Raw genomic sequence first — 18119 nt, forward strand, 5'->3', positions numbered from 1 at the left:
AGTGTAGCCTATTTGATTCTGAGTTAAGGTAACCTATTTTCACACATTTTCTTTTAAAATACACATAACCATCATCTAGAACAGTGTCTCTTAAAATTTAACTAAAAAAATGTATTTTGGCTCAAACAAAATGAATTATCATCACTCTCTGTACATAAACCCTACCATTGTCATTATTCATATATTTTAAATTACAACTAAGTGAAACTTTTAGAGTTAAAAGCAATATGCTGTATATGGTTCTCACCTCCCAGGAATGAATGCTCTAAACACAGAGGGAGAAAACCTATTTTAGGCCCCTTCCTTTAATATTTTTTTTTTTTTGGCACTAATCTGATGCTCTGTTCCCCCTGCCAAAAAAACGTCAGGCACTGAGCCAGCAAGTTATACATGATTCCGGCTATGAATTCTCCATACATCTCAGACCTACAGAATTGTCACAATGGATTACTCACAGCTCTCCCCAAACCCTGCACGGCTCCTTCTGCAATCTGGCACGGGGAAAGCTACTGTCTCTGCTATTCAATCTACTCCCACCCCAAATCCCACTCCCAACCGCCCAAAGGTTTTTCTCCATTGTATAGGAATTAATCAGTTTCTACAAGTTACATCCAGGTAGTTACTAGAGAGAGGGAAATAGAAATGTGTGTCAAACAATCAAACAGAAACACAAACTAAATTTTCAGGATCCAATCTAAAAAAATAGTATATATAACACACTTCCAAGTAATAACCAGCAATGATTTCAGCATTAACACGTGATCATCTTTTAACTGATGTCTGTTCTAACTAAACTGCTTAATGAACATACTAAAATTGTTCTCCTCCATTCATTCATTAATAATTATATATTTCTCTCAAGATGTTTTGCTTTTATAATCTTAAGGTACTATTCACTAATAATTATTCAAGACCTCAAATTATGAAGCATGAACTGCTCAAGTACACTTTATTTTAATTTGCCATTGTATTCCATATTTATCAGAATAGTACACACTCTTTTCTATCAATTAATTCCTATTATTTCCTCATACATTCTATTTTTAAAAATTAATTTCACAAATATACTAATGTCCCCTCTAATATTATTTCCCACATTTATTTTTGTAGCTCTGGCCCACAGTTATTAGATATCAATTTGTGAAAAATCAGCTCCTCCAGATACCAGTCTCCACATTAAGTTAATTTAAATATGGACAAATCTTGGTCTAATTATTTCTCAGTAAAATAAAATCCAAGCCATCACAAAGTCTCCTGAGTTGTTTAGTAAAGTAAGAGTTTTCCAGGTAGTTGAAAGACAACTGTGTTTAAGAGAAAAAATCTGAATCCAGCTGCTTCTAAAATGTTTCCCTGCCTCCTTAAAGAGCACATCCTCAGAGAGAGTAACACACATTAACGTGTTCTTGATGACACAATTATTACTATGAACATCCACTATTATCATACACTAACATTCTGACGGTTCATACTGTACAGAAATACACTGGTTGCATTCCCACCACCTACGAAGGCATCGAAGTGACTCATCCACACACTTCATGCCCTTGAGTAACTACATCAAATACCTTAAATGCTCTAAGGAAACAGTCAACATGTAGATGACAATCAGTCCACAAAACACTGGCATAAAGAGTTGTTCAAATAAACATTAAATATAAAGGAAACCTAAAATCCCACTTCATTCTAAGGTATTTAAAGAGATGATATAACTTGGGTGTGGGGGGTATTTTTATCCCCAACAGATGTATACGTGCTCCCACCTGAGTTGTACTGTTAATTCTTTGAGGGCATAAGATAATACCAGATGCCACAGAAGTAAATTGGAGAATTAACTATACTAAAGAATCTGAGTTAGTACCTGTTCTGGTGAAATAGTTATGTTTATAGAAAGCTTTCAACTTACAAAGCCTCAGCATAGAGATAACAAAATTAAAAAGAGCCTTAGCAACTTTTTCCTAGCTCAACCTCTGAGCCTCATAACTGATATAAGATAGGTAAGCAAAGAATAAGTGCCAAAGGAAAAATAAAAACATTAAGATTGAGATTCAACTTTCAGATATTACGTTCCAGTTAAATTGCATGTCTAGTTACAGAAACATTTTGTTTTAATTATCTCCTAGTCTTCTGAATGTGCGCAATGAATAATATCACCCCTTGGAAATCTTCCTTAAAATTTTAACTTCTTTTCAGGCTTTGAATCTAAATTATGTCTTCTTATGAGGAGTGGTGGTAACATTGAAAATTGACACCTTTTTTTTGAAGCTATTTTTCTTCTTGAAAATTTTTTTCACGATTTTTGAAAGAGATATATATGTATCATGTTTACTTAACTAATAGTTAACTTTTAATAGTGAAAGCAAAATGTTCTTATCCCAAGTAAGCTGATAAACTTGGACATACTTGTAAAACTGTTTGAAATAGTTAGTTTTACTTTTATATTAATAGTTTAAAATGGCATTATGACTGGCATAATTCAATTCACCATTTGAATATAAATGCCTTAGTAATAAAAGCTTCTTTCCTGGGCTTATCCACTTGATTATTATTGCTCTGGTATGTAAGAGTTTTCACTGAAAATTTCTCCACTGAAAACTCAAAGGATACCAGATTTCTTCTGCAGGAATAAGCAGATATAAGAAAAAAGAGAGGCACATTTTTACAATGTAACATTTTCCAATAACTTATCCTTTACCAATATATTCTTATTTTTAAGGTCACTAATTAGTTATAAAGATTGATAGTCTGATAAAAATCCTATTACATCAGTTTCCATAGAACAAATTCAGTCATTGAAAATAGTGACTCTGCAGGTTACCATTACAAGGATTTGGTGATTTTTTTTTTTTTTTGCGGTACATGGGCCTCTCACTGTTGTGGCCTCTCCTGTTGCGGAGCACAGGCTCCGGACACGCAGGCCCAGTGGCCATGGCTCACAGGCCCAGTCGCTTTGCGGCATGTGGGATCTTCCCAGACCGGGGCACGAACCCGTGTCCCCTGCATCGGCAGGCGGACTCTCAACCACTGCGCCACCAGAGAAGCCCCGGATTTGGTGATTTTTAAAGTGAATTTTTAGAATATACCGACTAAAATGCAGAGGAAAGTATGTCCTCCTTCACTGACAAAAAGATACTAAAGATAATTTAAAACCCAATCTAAAAATACATACATACACTCAATATGGAGAACCTTAGACCTAAACTGTTTTAAAAGTTTTCAGAGTAATAAAAAGATCTCTCATAGTATACTTTTCTGAAGATACACATAGGAATCCACTTTAAGTCAATAATCTATATAGACAAGATTGTATTTTGTACTTGGATGGGTATCAAATGTGCTTGTATGTGAAATAAATCAAATTAAACTAGCAATAAAATATAAGGTATTAACCAAATAAAAATGAAATGGAGGAAAACATACTAAATTTTTAAATTGAACTATAGTTGATTTACAATGCTTTGTTAGTTTCAGATGTACAGCAAAGTGATTCAGTTATATATATATATGTATATATATATATTCTTTTTCATACTCTTTTCCATTATAGGGTATTACAAATATTGAGTATAGTTCCCTGTGCTATACAGTAGGTCCTTGTTGTTTATTTTATATATAGTAGTATGTATCTGTTAATCCCAAACTCCTCATTTATCCCTCCCTCCCCATCCTTGCCCTTTGCTAACCATAAATTTGGAAAACACACTAAATTTGTATTTGCTACCTTGTTCATATTCAGTGCCTTAGTATATGAGAGGCCCAGCAGTTACACAACCATACAGACCTCGATTAAAACTGAGGGTCTACCAGTTACCAATTTTGGGCCCTTAGACAGTTATTTGACTGTCTATATTCTAAAGAAATATAGTGTCATAGTTACAAGCTCAGGCTTGAAATTTATAGACTGTCTGGATTCAAAACCACCACTTATTAGTCTTGTGATTTGGAGGAAAGCTACTTAACCTCTCTATGCTTCAGTTTCCTCACCTGTAGAAAGGGGTATCTATACCTCATAGGATTGTTTAAGTGTAAGTTAATACACATAAAGCACTTTTAACAGTGCCTAGCACATTATAAACACCTAATACATGTAAGACGCTTTTATTATTAAAGCTGTTCCCACACTGAATGAATAGAAATAACTATCTCAAAGGGCTGTTAGAGTAAATGAGAAATGCGTAAAGAGCACAACTCGAATAAATGAAATATACACAAAGTACTCAATAGGCAGTGGCTATTATCATCACTAGAGAATACAACTGATGTGATGAGGTTGATGACTAGGAGAATGACACCACCCCCCATCATTCTAGAGCCCATCCACCTAAGTGGCTCATCCTGGAGTCCTTCTTCTTTTTCACCTTCCCAAACAGCTAATTACCATGTTCTACAAATTCTTCATCCTCAAAAGATGTCTCATTTTCTCCATCCTCACTGCCACTGTCTTATAAAATCACTCATGCATGCTCCCGAGAGCAACGCCACAATCACCTATCAGTTGCCCTGACTCCAATATTGCCCCATTTCAACCCATTTTTCACACTCCAAGTTGAGATTGGTGGTGTTTTTCTTAAAAAACATAAATTCAGTCATGTCAGTGCCCTCTACAGCATCTGCAATCATCCCTAAGCCTTCAGAATAATTTTCAAATTTCTAATTGTGGATGCAAAGTCTTTCAGAATTTGGTCCCTGTCTACCTCTCCCACCTTATCTTTTCCCACTCATTTACTTTGCAATCTACGCTAAGATCTACAACTCTGACCTACCTGTGGTTCCCCAAACAGACCATGCTCTGCCATCTCTGTGCCCTTCTATAAGCCCAGAACATGTCCTTCTCCCTTTCCTCACTCCTATCTGACCACTTAATGCTTCTCCTCTATAACTCAACTTCCATGCCACCTCCTCCATTCCCTGGTATCTGTCCCATCTCACCCCCCCATTTTGTTCTCTCCCAGACTTAATGAACTTTATGATTAGTATGGTAAAAGTGTTGTTAACACTTAAAAGCCACGGAGCTTACTCTTCAGTACTAAGAGCTAGAACTGAAGGCCTAGCAAAAATATGTCACTCCTAACTTAAGGTTTTATGGTTCCACAATTTTATCGTGTGGTCAAGAATTTAAAAGTGAAAGTGAAAAGTTAAAGCAAAACTTTTAAAAATGCTGAAAATACTATTTAAATGTAAATGTTCAGCTCCTGGTAATTCAGCCATTTTCTAAAGTGAAACCAAGTGATCTTATTTTTTCCTCTAGATTTTAAAACAAATCATTGACAGATATAAAATTGAATTTAAAAGAGAATTTTATTTCAATTATGGAATATATACTGTTCTGCCTACATTACTTGTATTTATTAATATACTTCTTTTTAAACAAAGGTATTTTATCTATTTGGTTTCAGTCTACAATTACCAAAGCCTTTCAATAAAATTTAGGAATAAATGACTCCCCCATGTGGAGATTAGCTTACATCGACTTTTTCTTACTAACATGCTTGGCAAGTCACTTAAGCTTCAATATGCTTAGAAATTCTGACGTTGATGCCAAATGTGACAATTATAACTTTATACCTAAAGTTAAGTAAGTAAAAGGCTGACCCTAGAGTAACAGAAAAAGTTCATGACAGAAATGTATGTTAAAATATAACAGTAACACCTCTAAAGAACACGGTTTGAAAATTTTATTTGTAAATTGAATAATTTAACAATTCTAAATCAAGTGATCAATTTAAGATGTTAGTATGTTTTTAAAGATTTTTAATTTTAAAAAATCAGGTTGCTTATTGCACAAACATTAAATGCTTAAGCATCAACAATTTGATATACAATTACACTTGACCTTTACTAGTAATATTAGAAAAATGAGAGGCTCATTTTATTGTGAGAAATGTTTGTATCAGAAAAACAAAAGCTGAGAATTAACATATTAATGATTGAGATCCTGCTTTTACCTCTATATTACTGAACCTCATCATCAAAGTTAGCCTGTCATTAACAAAACAATGTCAATAATATAGTTAAATAAAAACGTGCTAAACTTAGAAACAAAACATCCAAGCTCTTTCATGTTACAGCAATATTCCAGCCTCAGGCTAGACTCACGATCAAGCCTCAATATAAGTGTATTCTTATTTGTTATTATTTATTAAATATCTTCCTTCTTTCTAGATTTTAATACAAAAACACAAATGCAAAAGAATAAAATACATATTTTAAAAATCTAAACAAAAATCATGTCATATGGAAGAGAGGCTGTTAGGAGATACAAGTATAAATATAGCTATCTACCATGCAATTGTTAATGAGCCTTTCCACTTTTCATATATCTGAGAGGAGTGACAAATCCAATCACCAGAGAGCGTATTCACAGATAGGAATCATGTATGAGATTCTCTCATGAAAAGCAATCACTTGCTTATAATGAAGATTTTATGACTTCATTACCCCTAATTGAGAGGAGGTAGCCACTGTAAAATAAAATAATAAATGCACTATGAGGTGGACAATCTAATAATTAGAAGATTTTATAAAAATTTCCATTCACTGGCAAGTTCATATAGATTCAAAAAATTATTTTAAGCATTTTACTATTTTAATCTTCCAGAGTTTAACGTGACTCATTATATTAAATCAAGTAAGATCTACCTCAGTGTGATTACTTTTACTAACAGGATGAAGAACCTTATACTTGAAACTAGGAGACCTGGGTTTTGGCCCCAGCTTTACCATTAACTCTTCAGGCTTCAGTGTCCTCATGTGTAAAACGAGAGGGTAGACTAAAACTTTACTAAGTATAAATGTACAAAAACTCAGGTCCTGATTTTATATTCATAAACTAAATTTCTTTTTTTTTTAAAATATGTAAAGTATCTAAGTTTCAAAAGGTAAAATTACCTAGCTTAATTTAGGTCTTCATTCCTATAGATATGTGAAACCTAGGAACCTATTTTTATAGAAAACTATCCAATAAAAACTAACTTTTGTGTTGTGTTTATCAGTTTAAAAAATGCTGGTACCAATTCTGTATGGGAGGTATTATTATCCCAAGCACACAGAATAGAAAACTGAGGCTCAAAGAGGTTAAAACACAGCCAAGTCTTTTGGCTTTAAAAAAAAAAAACAAACTACATTTTACTATATCTCTAGTCTACAAAATGATTCAGTGGACATTACTTTTTAAGTTAGCTGATTCTGAAGCTGTCTTGGAATTATAATCCAATAAAAGGAAAGGAAAAAGGTTTTAGTCCTGTTTTACCAGAAGTTGCTACTGGTAAGTGATAGAAGTGGAATTCCAAAACCAGATTTTCTGACTCCCAATTTCCTACATAATCTATCAAAACATAAAATAAAGCTGTATTATATATTAAAGTAATATTAACTTTCAACAGTGTAATTTAAAACGTGCACCAAGTTTTTAAAAAATATGTACAAACAGGAGATATAATAATAAATAAAAATAATCAAGTTATAAAGTTAAAAAAAGATCAAGTTCAGAGGTCCCGTAGAATTTACTGCATCCCAAAAGTGTGTACAAAGTTTAAACACTGGGATTTCTTCTCTCTATTGGAACTATTAATATCGTACTCCTAAAACATGAAATAGGGATCTAGTGCAAATATGATATTGATGTAAGTTTATATTTCTAATCAAATGTTTTGATATGCAGATGCCCAACTTACACAATCAACTGAACTATGCTCTAGGCTGCTTCAGGAACTGCCTCAGCATATCTAACACAACAATGAAATGATCCTTTATAATTCGAAGTCTGGTATTTGACGGTTTAGTTAATTTAAATATTTTATCTGTTATAAATGTTACAAAAGTCTAACAGTAAAAGTTTTCCTGGCTAGTGCCAGGAGACTTAGAGTAATTAGCAAACTATCAGGGCTAAGTTACAAACAATGGCTAAGGTAAAAATTCAAATACTTACTTTGTTATTTTGTGTTACAAGAATACTTCCACCCCCAGGTTTCAAAGGCACCTCTTCCATTGCTCCAAACACATCAGTCTCAACAGAAAAAGTTAGTTCTAGACCCAAATCACTAATATCATTATCTAAAATCCACTGCAAATTTTTGGCATATTCTGGATCAATGGATGCCACATCTTGGTAATTCACAGGAATACCTAAAAATGCAAACATACAGCAGTTATATTCTAAATGTTTCTGCCTTTCCTTATCTGTTTAATGGTGAAATACTGCCCTCTACAGATACTCTGTAAAACTGCAAAATATAATCCAATTCACAGCATGATTTAAATGAATGTTAATTCCTGAATTTGGAAGTCTGTAAATTTAAGCTTACATTTCTACAATGTAAGCTTTCTTTGAAACAGCTATTCAGGAACTTATTATAAACTTTAAAAAGTGCCAATTCTCTTAAGTATATTCATATTAAAATGCATTTTTAGCATAAACATACACACACTAAAATGGAAAAAAAAAACTTTTTTTAATCAAAAATGTAGGTTATTTTTTCTCTCCCTCAGGCCCCCAAATGCCTTACATACACAGTCTCCAATCAAAACAAAAATTATTCACCCAAAATGCCACCATTTATCTACTTAATTTTCGCTAGAGCCTATAAGAAAAACACTTTAAATAAATGCCTAAGGAAATAACAATGGAGCCAGACCAAGAATGTGCTTGTAGAATGATCTCGTGAAGTAAATGTTCACCAGCTGCCTATGGTTCAGAGCTAATCCCAAGATCTGTCCAGCAAACCGGAAATAGTTCAAGTGATCGGGATTTACATAGGAGTTGCTATTAGGTTGAAAAGTTGTTCCTATTAAAATAAAGACAAAATAATTTATTTTTAAGACCATGCATAAGAGAGATCATTTCAATGCAGGTAAATTAGTTCACATACAACTTCAGCAAAGCTAAGGTTACATTATGTATAAACGTTCTTCAGCGAAGAAAGTTCTTTGTGGAATATTTAATAGTGGAATTGGAAATACTAATCATTAATTCACACATTTATCAGAATAAGTCTTTGTGCAGAGAGAAAATTTTAGAATACTTTTCACTGAAAGTAGTTGGAAGAGGTGTCAGAGAGATCCTAGAAATACATACACACAATAGTGGAATTGGAAATACTAATCATTAATTCACACATACTTATCAGAATAAGTCTTTGTGCAGAGAGAAAATTTTAGAATACTTTTCACTGAAAGTAGTTGGAAGAGGTGTCAGAGAGATCCTAGAAATTCATACACACACACACACGTTTTCCCAGGCAGTGTGGAAATAACTACTTAGGCTATGAATTAGGGCAGACATTGTTTCATTCACCTATACATGCCCAGCGTAGCAGGTATTCACTACCATTTTGCTCCTTAAGGAATTGACCACTACAAGAGAATAACTAAAATTTTTAGATGTACAACTGTTTTCCTCATGACAAATAATCAAGTTTGAATAAGTACCACTGAGGTATAAAAGTAAAAACAGCATTAGCAATAGTTATTGACTATTGCCAAACTCTAGTGCAATGGAGGGTAATTCCAGTTACATGAAAAAAAAGTCTGGGAATAAGATAGTGGTGAATGTACTTAATGCTACTGAAGCGTACACTTTTAAATGGTTAAAATGGTAAATTTTACGTTATGTATATTTTACCACAATAAGAAAGTCTCAAAAACAAAAATATAGTGCAATGGAAAAACCTAATACCAAGATCTCAACTTTAAATAACCTTCCTTATTTTTTCTGTGTGACCACTACCTCTCATTCATTCAACAAACATTTACTGAGTTCATGCTATCTACTTCTCTTCTAGGCACCTGGGCAAAAAGAAAGACTGATAAATCTAATGAAATAGCATCAAAAATAAATAAACAAAGGAAAAGTGAAAGTATTGGAAAGTGAAATGTTTGGCCATTGAGCATACATATTTTAACTCTTTGTGCTTTGCTGGTCTTTGATTTATCAGTGCTGGCACTGGACTATATTGCCATGACCAGTAAGTTTACTTAGATACAAGGTACACATTTGGAAGCTTATGGCTGAATGACTTAAAAGGGCCACATGAAGCTAGTCATCCACTGTTAAGTACCTTTTGAGACTCATTCCCAGTCATGATATAAGATTGGGTATTAAAAGTCAAAGCAGGGACTTCCCGGTGGTCCAGTGGTTAAGAATCCGCCTTCCAATGCAGGGGACGCGGGTTCGATCCCTGGTGGGGTAACTAAGATCCCACATGCTGCGGGCAACTAAGCCCACGTGCCACAACTGGAGAACCCGCCCACCGCAACTACTGAGCCCGCGAGCTCTGGCGCCCACACACCACAACTAGAGAGCCCACATGCCACAACGAAGACCCAGCACAGCCAAAAAAAAAAAAAGTCAAAACAAAGTTTTGTGAGATGAAGAAAGACTTCAAAGACAAACATAACCATTATTCCAAAAATACAATATTCTGAGAATAATCAGAAATACTTTTACCTATTTCCTCCCCTAGGTCTGTGTATATTTCCTTCTCTAAGTATTTTCCGGGAAATTTGGGTTATTAAAAAGAATAGATACAGAGAAGTCAAAAGAAAAAAAGGAAACACACGGGGGGAAAGGTCTTCAGGAAATTAATAATTTTTAGCTCGAAAGTGAATTAAGATAGAATATAAAGTTTATGTCATGTTTTAAGTTCAAAACCAATAAAACTGTGACATTTCATCATCTCAGAAAAACCCTATTCAATAAGAAAATATCATTTTCACAGAATAGTAATAATAGCATCAGGCTTCCTTGGTGGTTCGAGCCGTGGTCCGGGAAGATCCCACATGCCGCGGAGCAACTAAGCCCGTGCACCTAAAGTACTGAGCCTGTGCTTTAGAGCCCGCGAACCACAACTACTGAGCCCATGTGCCACAACTACTGAAGCCCACGCACCTAGAGCCCATGCTCTGCAACAAGAGAAGCCACCGCAGTGTGAAGCCTGTGCACCACAATGAAGAGTAGCCCCTGCTCGCCTCAACTACAGAAAGCCCACATGCAGCAATGAAGACCCAACACAGCCAAAAAAAAAAAAGAATAAATAAAATTAATTTTTAAAAATATTTTTTAAAAAATAACAATAATAGCATCTAATATTTATTTCTGATTTCTATGTGCCAGGCACTGGGCTAACCATTTTTACACAACAGCTGATTTCCCACTATATTACAAAACATAGGTTATCACCATATTCAAATAAGGAAATCAAGGTCCAGAAATACTACATTTATTGGATCAAGATCATAGCAGAAAAAGGGACAGAGCTAGGATGCACATTCAGTGGAATGTGCCAAAGGCCAAACTCTTAGCCACTCTACTACACTACTATTGCTCTATAGTAAGCATCTTAATTTAATTAGAAAGCAAGTTTTAAAGAAATTACTACATACATTAGGTCTATCCAAACATTCCCCATATTTAGGAACCCTAAATGTAATTTTCTTCTTGTCAACTAAACGTAAGAACATGAAAATATTTCATCTATATTTTATTAATATTACAGCCCCAAAGAGAAGACATACATGGCTCACAAAAAGGACGAATCAGAAACTATGGTCTATGTGCTTCATCATATTACCTGCCATAAATTTGCAGAATAAGCACCTCAACTAATGATTCCACACCAAATCTGTTTTTCAGATATGAAACTAAATAAACAACTCAGAATAAGTGACTATAAAGAAAAGAAATAAATCTAAAATACAATGTTTTAATGCTAAATCTTGCTGCAAAGATTAGGCCTAAAAAACTAGGGCCTCATCATACTTGTCGTAAAATCACAAAGACACTAAGTTCATCTCAGAGCAAAGAATCAAAGGTTACAGAATTAAAGTAGGAAGTCCCATATTCCTAAATAATTTCAAATACACTGAATGTGTCTGAGGAGCCCATCACATAGGTGAATATCTGCAGTTCTCTAGCATCACTGCAGCCCACCCCCGCTTGCCTCTCATACAGTCATCCTTCTTATTCAATGGAGATTTGCTGCTGGTTTGGTTGGATACAATAGGAAATTACAATTAATAAGACACTCTCTCCTTATAGAAGAATTTAAACATTGGGAAAGAAAAATTTTTCAGGAAATAAAAGCAACTGAACAAAGCATTTAAAAACTGAAATCCCACCTTCACTTGGATGTAAGTCTTTATTAAGTTAAAGAACTCTCAGGTATATCTTATACAAATGAGGTGGTAACCATTGCCATTTAGCGTATCAAATGACAATTCAGTAGGTAGCAAACATCATTTCGATGATGTTTTTATTTGCATTACATGGTTAAATAAGAGCTTTTTAGTTACCAAGTCTTAATCTTTTAAAAGGGCTAAAAACAAAGTTACTATAAACAAACAGATTATAAGTTAAGATTTAACACACCATGATTTCTAGACTTTGTTTTTAATGACCAATAACTTTTAAGAGTTGGAAACTCAAATAGGGTTAGCAAATTTTAACTTTTCCAACACGGACTTGTATTTTTTTTAAGTTCATCTACTAGCACAATTTTATAAAAGGAAATTTTAACTCAAGAAAGGTAGACTAAAGGACGATCCTTAAATTGAATAAATTTAGTTTTATTTTATACAAAGAACTGATGAAAACTTCCTTGAGGCCAGCACTAGTCCTTGAGACAAGCATTTGAGAACCAACTGTTCAGAGGAAAGAATGCTAGGCTGAGTCAGGTTCCACTCAAGATCCTACCGCTCATTAACTGCTAACATAAACAAAAACCCTGAATTTCAATTTCCTCTTCTATGAAAAGGGAATATCCAACCACCCTAGCTCACAGGGCTAGTATAGGAATCAAAGGATAAAATGCACTGAAGTAGTCTGAAAATGTGACAACTCACAGAAAAAGTCATCTAGACTGTACAACTTACCATCAGCTGACTGGGTAAACAATGCATAATCAGGATTGACTATCTCATTAGACAGAATATCAAACCACTCACGCACAACACCTTGACCCTGAGTTCAAGAAAATAAGATTAAGTATCAACAGAAATATATGGTGAAAATTTTTTCTAAATAATAATAACATTAAAATTATATTAAATTTCTTCCATTATCAATTAAATATTAAACTTTACTGAAGGGCATTTCAATCTTTTAGAGACAGTGATCTTAACAACACTTATTTTTATACCCACCATGCCTTCTTCCCCATGGAACCGTACAGCAATTCCTTGCTTTAGCTTTGCACAATTTGCTTTTGACACAACTTCACAGCTACTCCTAAAAATAGAATCTAAATATGTAGCATTGGTTAATTTTACATATTAAAATTTACAATAACTAGTATTTTGTGCCTCACACACACATCACTTTGTTAAACATACCTCTGTGAACTAGCAGGATATCATTTTCATTCACTGGCCTGTGCACCATGTCTGAATCTGGCTGTCCTGAATGCAAATGTTCATAGAACCATTCACAGCGATCTTTAAATGGCTACCCCAACAAATAACAGTGAAATATGTTAGCAGTATTTCAGTCACTTAACTGTCAGATTTACTTAAGTAGCATGCTAAATGCCCTTTCTACAAATAATCATTCTTACACCTTTATTTATAATAAGTAGTTCTAGATAAGGTTCTGACATTACATCCACTATTCACAAAAAGGCAGATCTGAGCTGAAACACTTTGACTACCTAGAGAGCGTATTTCTTTTTATTCCCTATATTATCAACAGAAAAGACTTGATAAATTAAAAAGAATTCAATATCAGACATACAATTGAACACACTCTCAATTTCTTTTAAACCCAAGAAGGCTTGTAAGAATGAATTTCCACATCCAGAAAAATTATGTTGCATGTTCATTTAATTTTCTATGAAAATAATCTTTATGGCTAATTGTAATTTCCATCCTCTGAATATATGCAGCAACTAGAAAGGAATTTGTTATCCTTTTTTCTTCCCTTCCTCCACCCTAAAAACTGAAGAATAAGATCTCGTGAACAGTAAATAAAGTCTCTACCTTTTGTTCTTTTGCCAGATATGCAAACTGTAAGTGATTTGTAATTTTATTCATCAGAAAGTATTATTGAGTACCTAGGATGTGTAAAATGTAAAAATTTCATTGCTGAAAACTGTTTAATACACTTAAAGAGATGAGAATAACATTGGAACAATATAACACATAATGATATCAAGTTCTAAACAGTGAAGTACAGACCACAGTGCACTAAGAATTCAGAGATTGTGCGGATAAGTGGAGTACAAAGGCTTCATGAGGTCCTGGGTAGGTCTTGCTCAAGCAGGAGGAAAAGAAAGCACACCAGGCTAAGGGAGACAAGGAAAAAGGCTCAGAAGGAGAAACTGTGACTCCACGGAAGACGCAGTGAAGGCGCCGGCATAACTCTACACATATTGAAAGAAGGAAGTTTTTGTAAGTAAATCAAGGACATAATTATGGATCCTTCGAATCAAGTAAAAGACACAGTGGCCACTGAAGATACTTGGCCAGAGGAATAGCATGGTAAATGCACTCACTAAAATGAGAGTACTACCAGGATAAAGGGAGGCCATCTAGGCAGCAGTTGAAATAATACGTATAGACTGATACGGTCCTGGTCATGGTAGGAAAGAAGAACAATGAAGTAAATCTGAAAGACATTACTCCTCTGAATAAAGAAGAAAAGTAAAAGATCTCTAGGGGCAGAACTTAAAATCAGAAACAGCTTAGAGGGGGAACCCCAGCACCACCACCGCCTACCCCACTCCTAGAAGGCACTGGTGGAAGACAACGAATGAGGTTTTATATGTTCTGAATTTAAGTTTACTTAGGATATAACTACTAAGAGCTTAGAAATAAATACTAGAACGTTCTGCAGCTGAGACATGAGAAAGAGAGTCATGAACAAAGCTGAAATGGGAGACAAGGTAATGTCCCTTGTTCAAGAGATTAAAGACACAGGGACAAACACCAAGAACAGAGAAGTTTATGATCACAGGTCAGGATTGAGAATTTGCTTATTAGCAAATGATACACACAGCTAGAAAAGTCAAAGGAGAACCAGGGTGGTGCAATACCACAAAAGCCAAAAGTTTCAAGAGATAAATACGATTCATGTCCAACACCACAAAGAGGTTCTCTCTCATGCAATTTTTAGGATACCAGTAAATTTCTTCATCTGAGCTAAACTAAACATTTGTTTTCTTCAAAAGACTTAAACATCTTTTTATTAATTCTTAATAAAAATATTTTTATGAAAATAACTGGTGCAAGATTAATTGTTGCCTTTTAATGCCTGTTCTTTCAATAAGAAAAGAGTAAATGCTCCCTTCTCCAAAGTTAAATGTATAATTTTGTCCATACTTCTAGCAGTTTTCCACATTTTAAATAAAACGCTGCTGTTGTTATATTCATTACTGGTCATATAAATAAAATATTTCATTTTTAGTAAACAGGCTAGAATGTTAAGTGCTTGAAATTTTAATGCTGATTATTCCTAAAACTTAGGTAAAAGAGGAGAGAAAAAATATTACACAGAATTAATGTATTTAAATATGGGCTTTGAAGTTTGATAAACATGGTTTGAAATCCTAGATCTGCCACTACTAGGTTTGTGATCTTAGGGGAATTACAAGTTCTCTCAGAACTTTAGTTTTCCTACCGGTAAAATGGGGAAAATAATACCACTTCAAGGGCTAATTCTGAGGATTAAATGAAATAATGCAAATACAGAACAAAATAATAATAATCATAAATTAACTAACGTTTATTAAAGCATCTATAAGCCAGGTACTGTTTTAAGCACTTTACATGCATTTTCACATTTAATCCTCACAACACTCTGAGAAAAAGGGACTTTTATCATCTCCATTTCATAGAAGAGAAAAATGCAGCACCAAGAGGTTAAGTAATTTGTGCAAATACTCAACTCCCAGAACGCTAATAGATGTTGTTCTTATCACTCACAACAACGTAAAAATTATTGCGAATAAGTATTTTAAATGACAGTAAACTTATCTGCCATTATAAGATATTAAATATTAAATTCTATCCTTCATATAGAAAATGTGGACCATTTGAAAATAAATACAAGTGGCAATTTTTTTAAAGTAATTCAAATGTAACATTAAAAGGTACAAAATGCTACCTTCAAAAGCTAGTAAGTTATCTGTTAAGATCAAAACATCCACACACACATCCATATACCTACAAAGCCAAAGACCACATTTCTGTATGTAAACTTTCTGAGTACCTGCATTTCCATAAAATAATTCACAAAACAGGACTGATTACAGAGGCTCTTCTTAATAGTATTTGTACAGCAATACAAAATGTCTCTCCCTTTAACTAGCAGGCCACCTGAAAACCACCAACAGAAGAAGAAGTCAATCCCTTAGCAGAGGTAGCTGTTTTTGTTTTTACTTTTTTTAATAGCCTCCAAGTTACAGAAAATTTCTTAGTATAGTACAATGGTGGGGTTTTTTTTCCCCTAAGGTGAAAGTAAACTGCTAACATGAATAGTACAATGGGGTGTTTTTTTTTCCCCTAAGGTGAAAGTAAATTGCTAACATGATGTCCAGTTACCCCTAAATACTTCAGTGTGTATTTCCTACAAACAAGAGAATTCTCCTACACAAGCAGTTTACAATCATCAAAATCAGGAAACTGACACTGATATATTACTATATCTAATCTTCAGACCCCATTTCAAGTTTTGCCGGGATCCATATAATGTCCTGTATAGCATAATGACTCATGAACTGCGTTCAGTTGTCCGCTTTCATTCAAGCACAGCTGTTCAGTGTTTTCTTAATTTTCATGACCTACATTTAAAGATTGCAGGTCAGTTATATTGTAGAATGTCTCTCAGTTAGAGTTAGTCTGATGATTTCTCATGATTAAATTCGGGGTATGCATCTTTGACAGGAATATCAAAGAAGTGACACCGTATTCTCAGTGCATCCTATCAGCTGGCACACTGGTATGGCTGCTGTGATCACTGCCAAGCTTCTCCACTGTAAAGTTCCTTTTTAATCTTTGTAATTAGTTAGTATTCTAAGAGGAGATACTTTGAGACTATAAAAATATTCCACCCTTCATCAAACTTTCCATTTATTCATTAATTCTTTCACTATAGACTTACAGGTTCCGACTTTATTTGCAATATTTTGCCATCATTATTTATTTTGATGTTCAAATTGTTCCAGATTTGGCCAGTAGAATCCATTCAAGTTGATTCTGAACCGTTTTGACATAACCTCATAATTCTCTACACAACTTTCTGGCACAATAAGATGATCCAGGCTCATCTTGTACTTTCTCTGAATTAGCCATTTCTCCAACAGGCCCTCGTTCATTGAGAATGGTATTCAGAGACCAAGAAATGGATGCCAGGTTTGCTGTATCTATCTAACCACATAGGAAACTATAAGTTCACAGTGATATCTCCAATTCCAATCCAATAGTACATGATTCATCGTTTTCCTCCATTTTTTAACTTTCTCCAACAGTGAGACACATTATCTTTACTATACTGACTTATTCAATCAACTGCCCCACCTCATATATAATCAATCTTCTGTCACTGACACGGACCATTCACTGCATAGATACCCTATACTCCACTCAAGCTTTGTCAAATTACTCTGAGCAACTGTCACCACCCTGCACACTGGACATCCTCCATATACCGTGCCAACTCACATACTCCGTGCTGAGCTCCTCTTCTACACAAACACCCTCCTTAGCATGTCCAAGCTCCTCACTGGGCCACCACTATGCATGTGGACACCCGCACTGGTCAGGCAACAAAACCCCCTCTGTGGGTCAAAAAGGTGGATAGCTAATGCAGATGCTTTTGCAGGAACGGAAGAGGGAAAATGAAGTGAAAAGCAGAGACAGTGTTAAATATAGCAAACTACCTCTTCCAAAAACTTAAAGCTTCTTTCACCTATAATCTCATTTACCCTAGAATGGAGTAATTTAGTGTAGATTAAGAAAATGAACTTAAGAACCAGATGGACTTTTAAATTCTGGTTTCCCCACTTAGTAGCTGAATGACTTAAACAAGTTGCTTAACCTCTCCGGCTTCAGTAAAAGAGTACCTATCTCACATGATTGTTACAAAAATAAAATAATCTATGTGAAAAAATGTATGGAACCTGACATAAAGTTAG

The 18119-nt window shown here is 34.4% G+C and overlaps 1 protein-coding gene across 10 annotated transcripts in view; it reads right to left on the reverse strand.

Annotated features, from left to right (window-relative positions):
- HACE1 (HECT domain and ankyrin repeat containing E3 ubiquitin protein ligase 1) overlaps positions 1-18119 on the reverse strand; it is a 95077-nt gene that overhangs the window by 17046 nt on the left and 59912 nt on the right. For 9 of the 10 annotated variants that reach the window (XM_079939642.1, XM_079939640.1, XM_079939641.1 and 6 more), the window contains 5 exons: positions 13324-13435; positions 13135-13232; positions 12865-12952; positions 8631-8780; positions 7925-8121 (listed from right to left, as the gene is read on the reverse strand). In XM_079939642.1, the coding sequence (XP_079795768.1) occupies positions 7925-8121; positions 8631-8780; positions 12865-12952; positions 13135-13232; positions 13324-13435 (645 nt within the window). Of the gene's footprint in view, positions 1-6321; positions 6459-7924; positions 8122-8630; positions 8781-12864; positions 12953-13134; positions 13233-13323; positions 13436-18119 lie in introns of those variants that run through there. The other variant, XM_079939644.1, reaches the window with a different exon arrangement.

The sequence above is a fragment of the Stenella coeruleoalba genome, assembly GCF_951394435.1.
Source record: "Stenella coeruleoalba genome assembly, chromosome: 12".
Taxonomy (NCBI): Eukaryota; Metazoa; Chordata; class Mammalia; order Artiodactyla; family Delphinidae; genus Stenella; species Stenella coeruleoalba.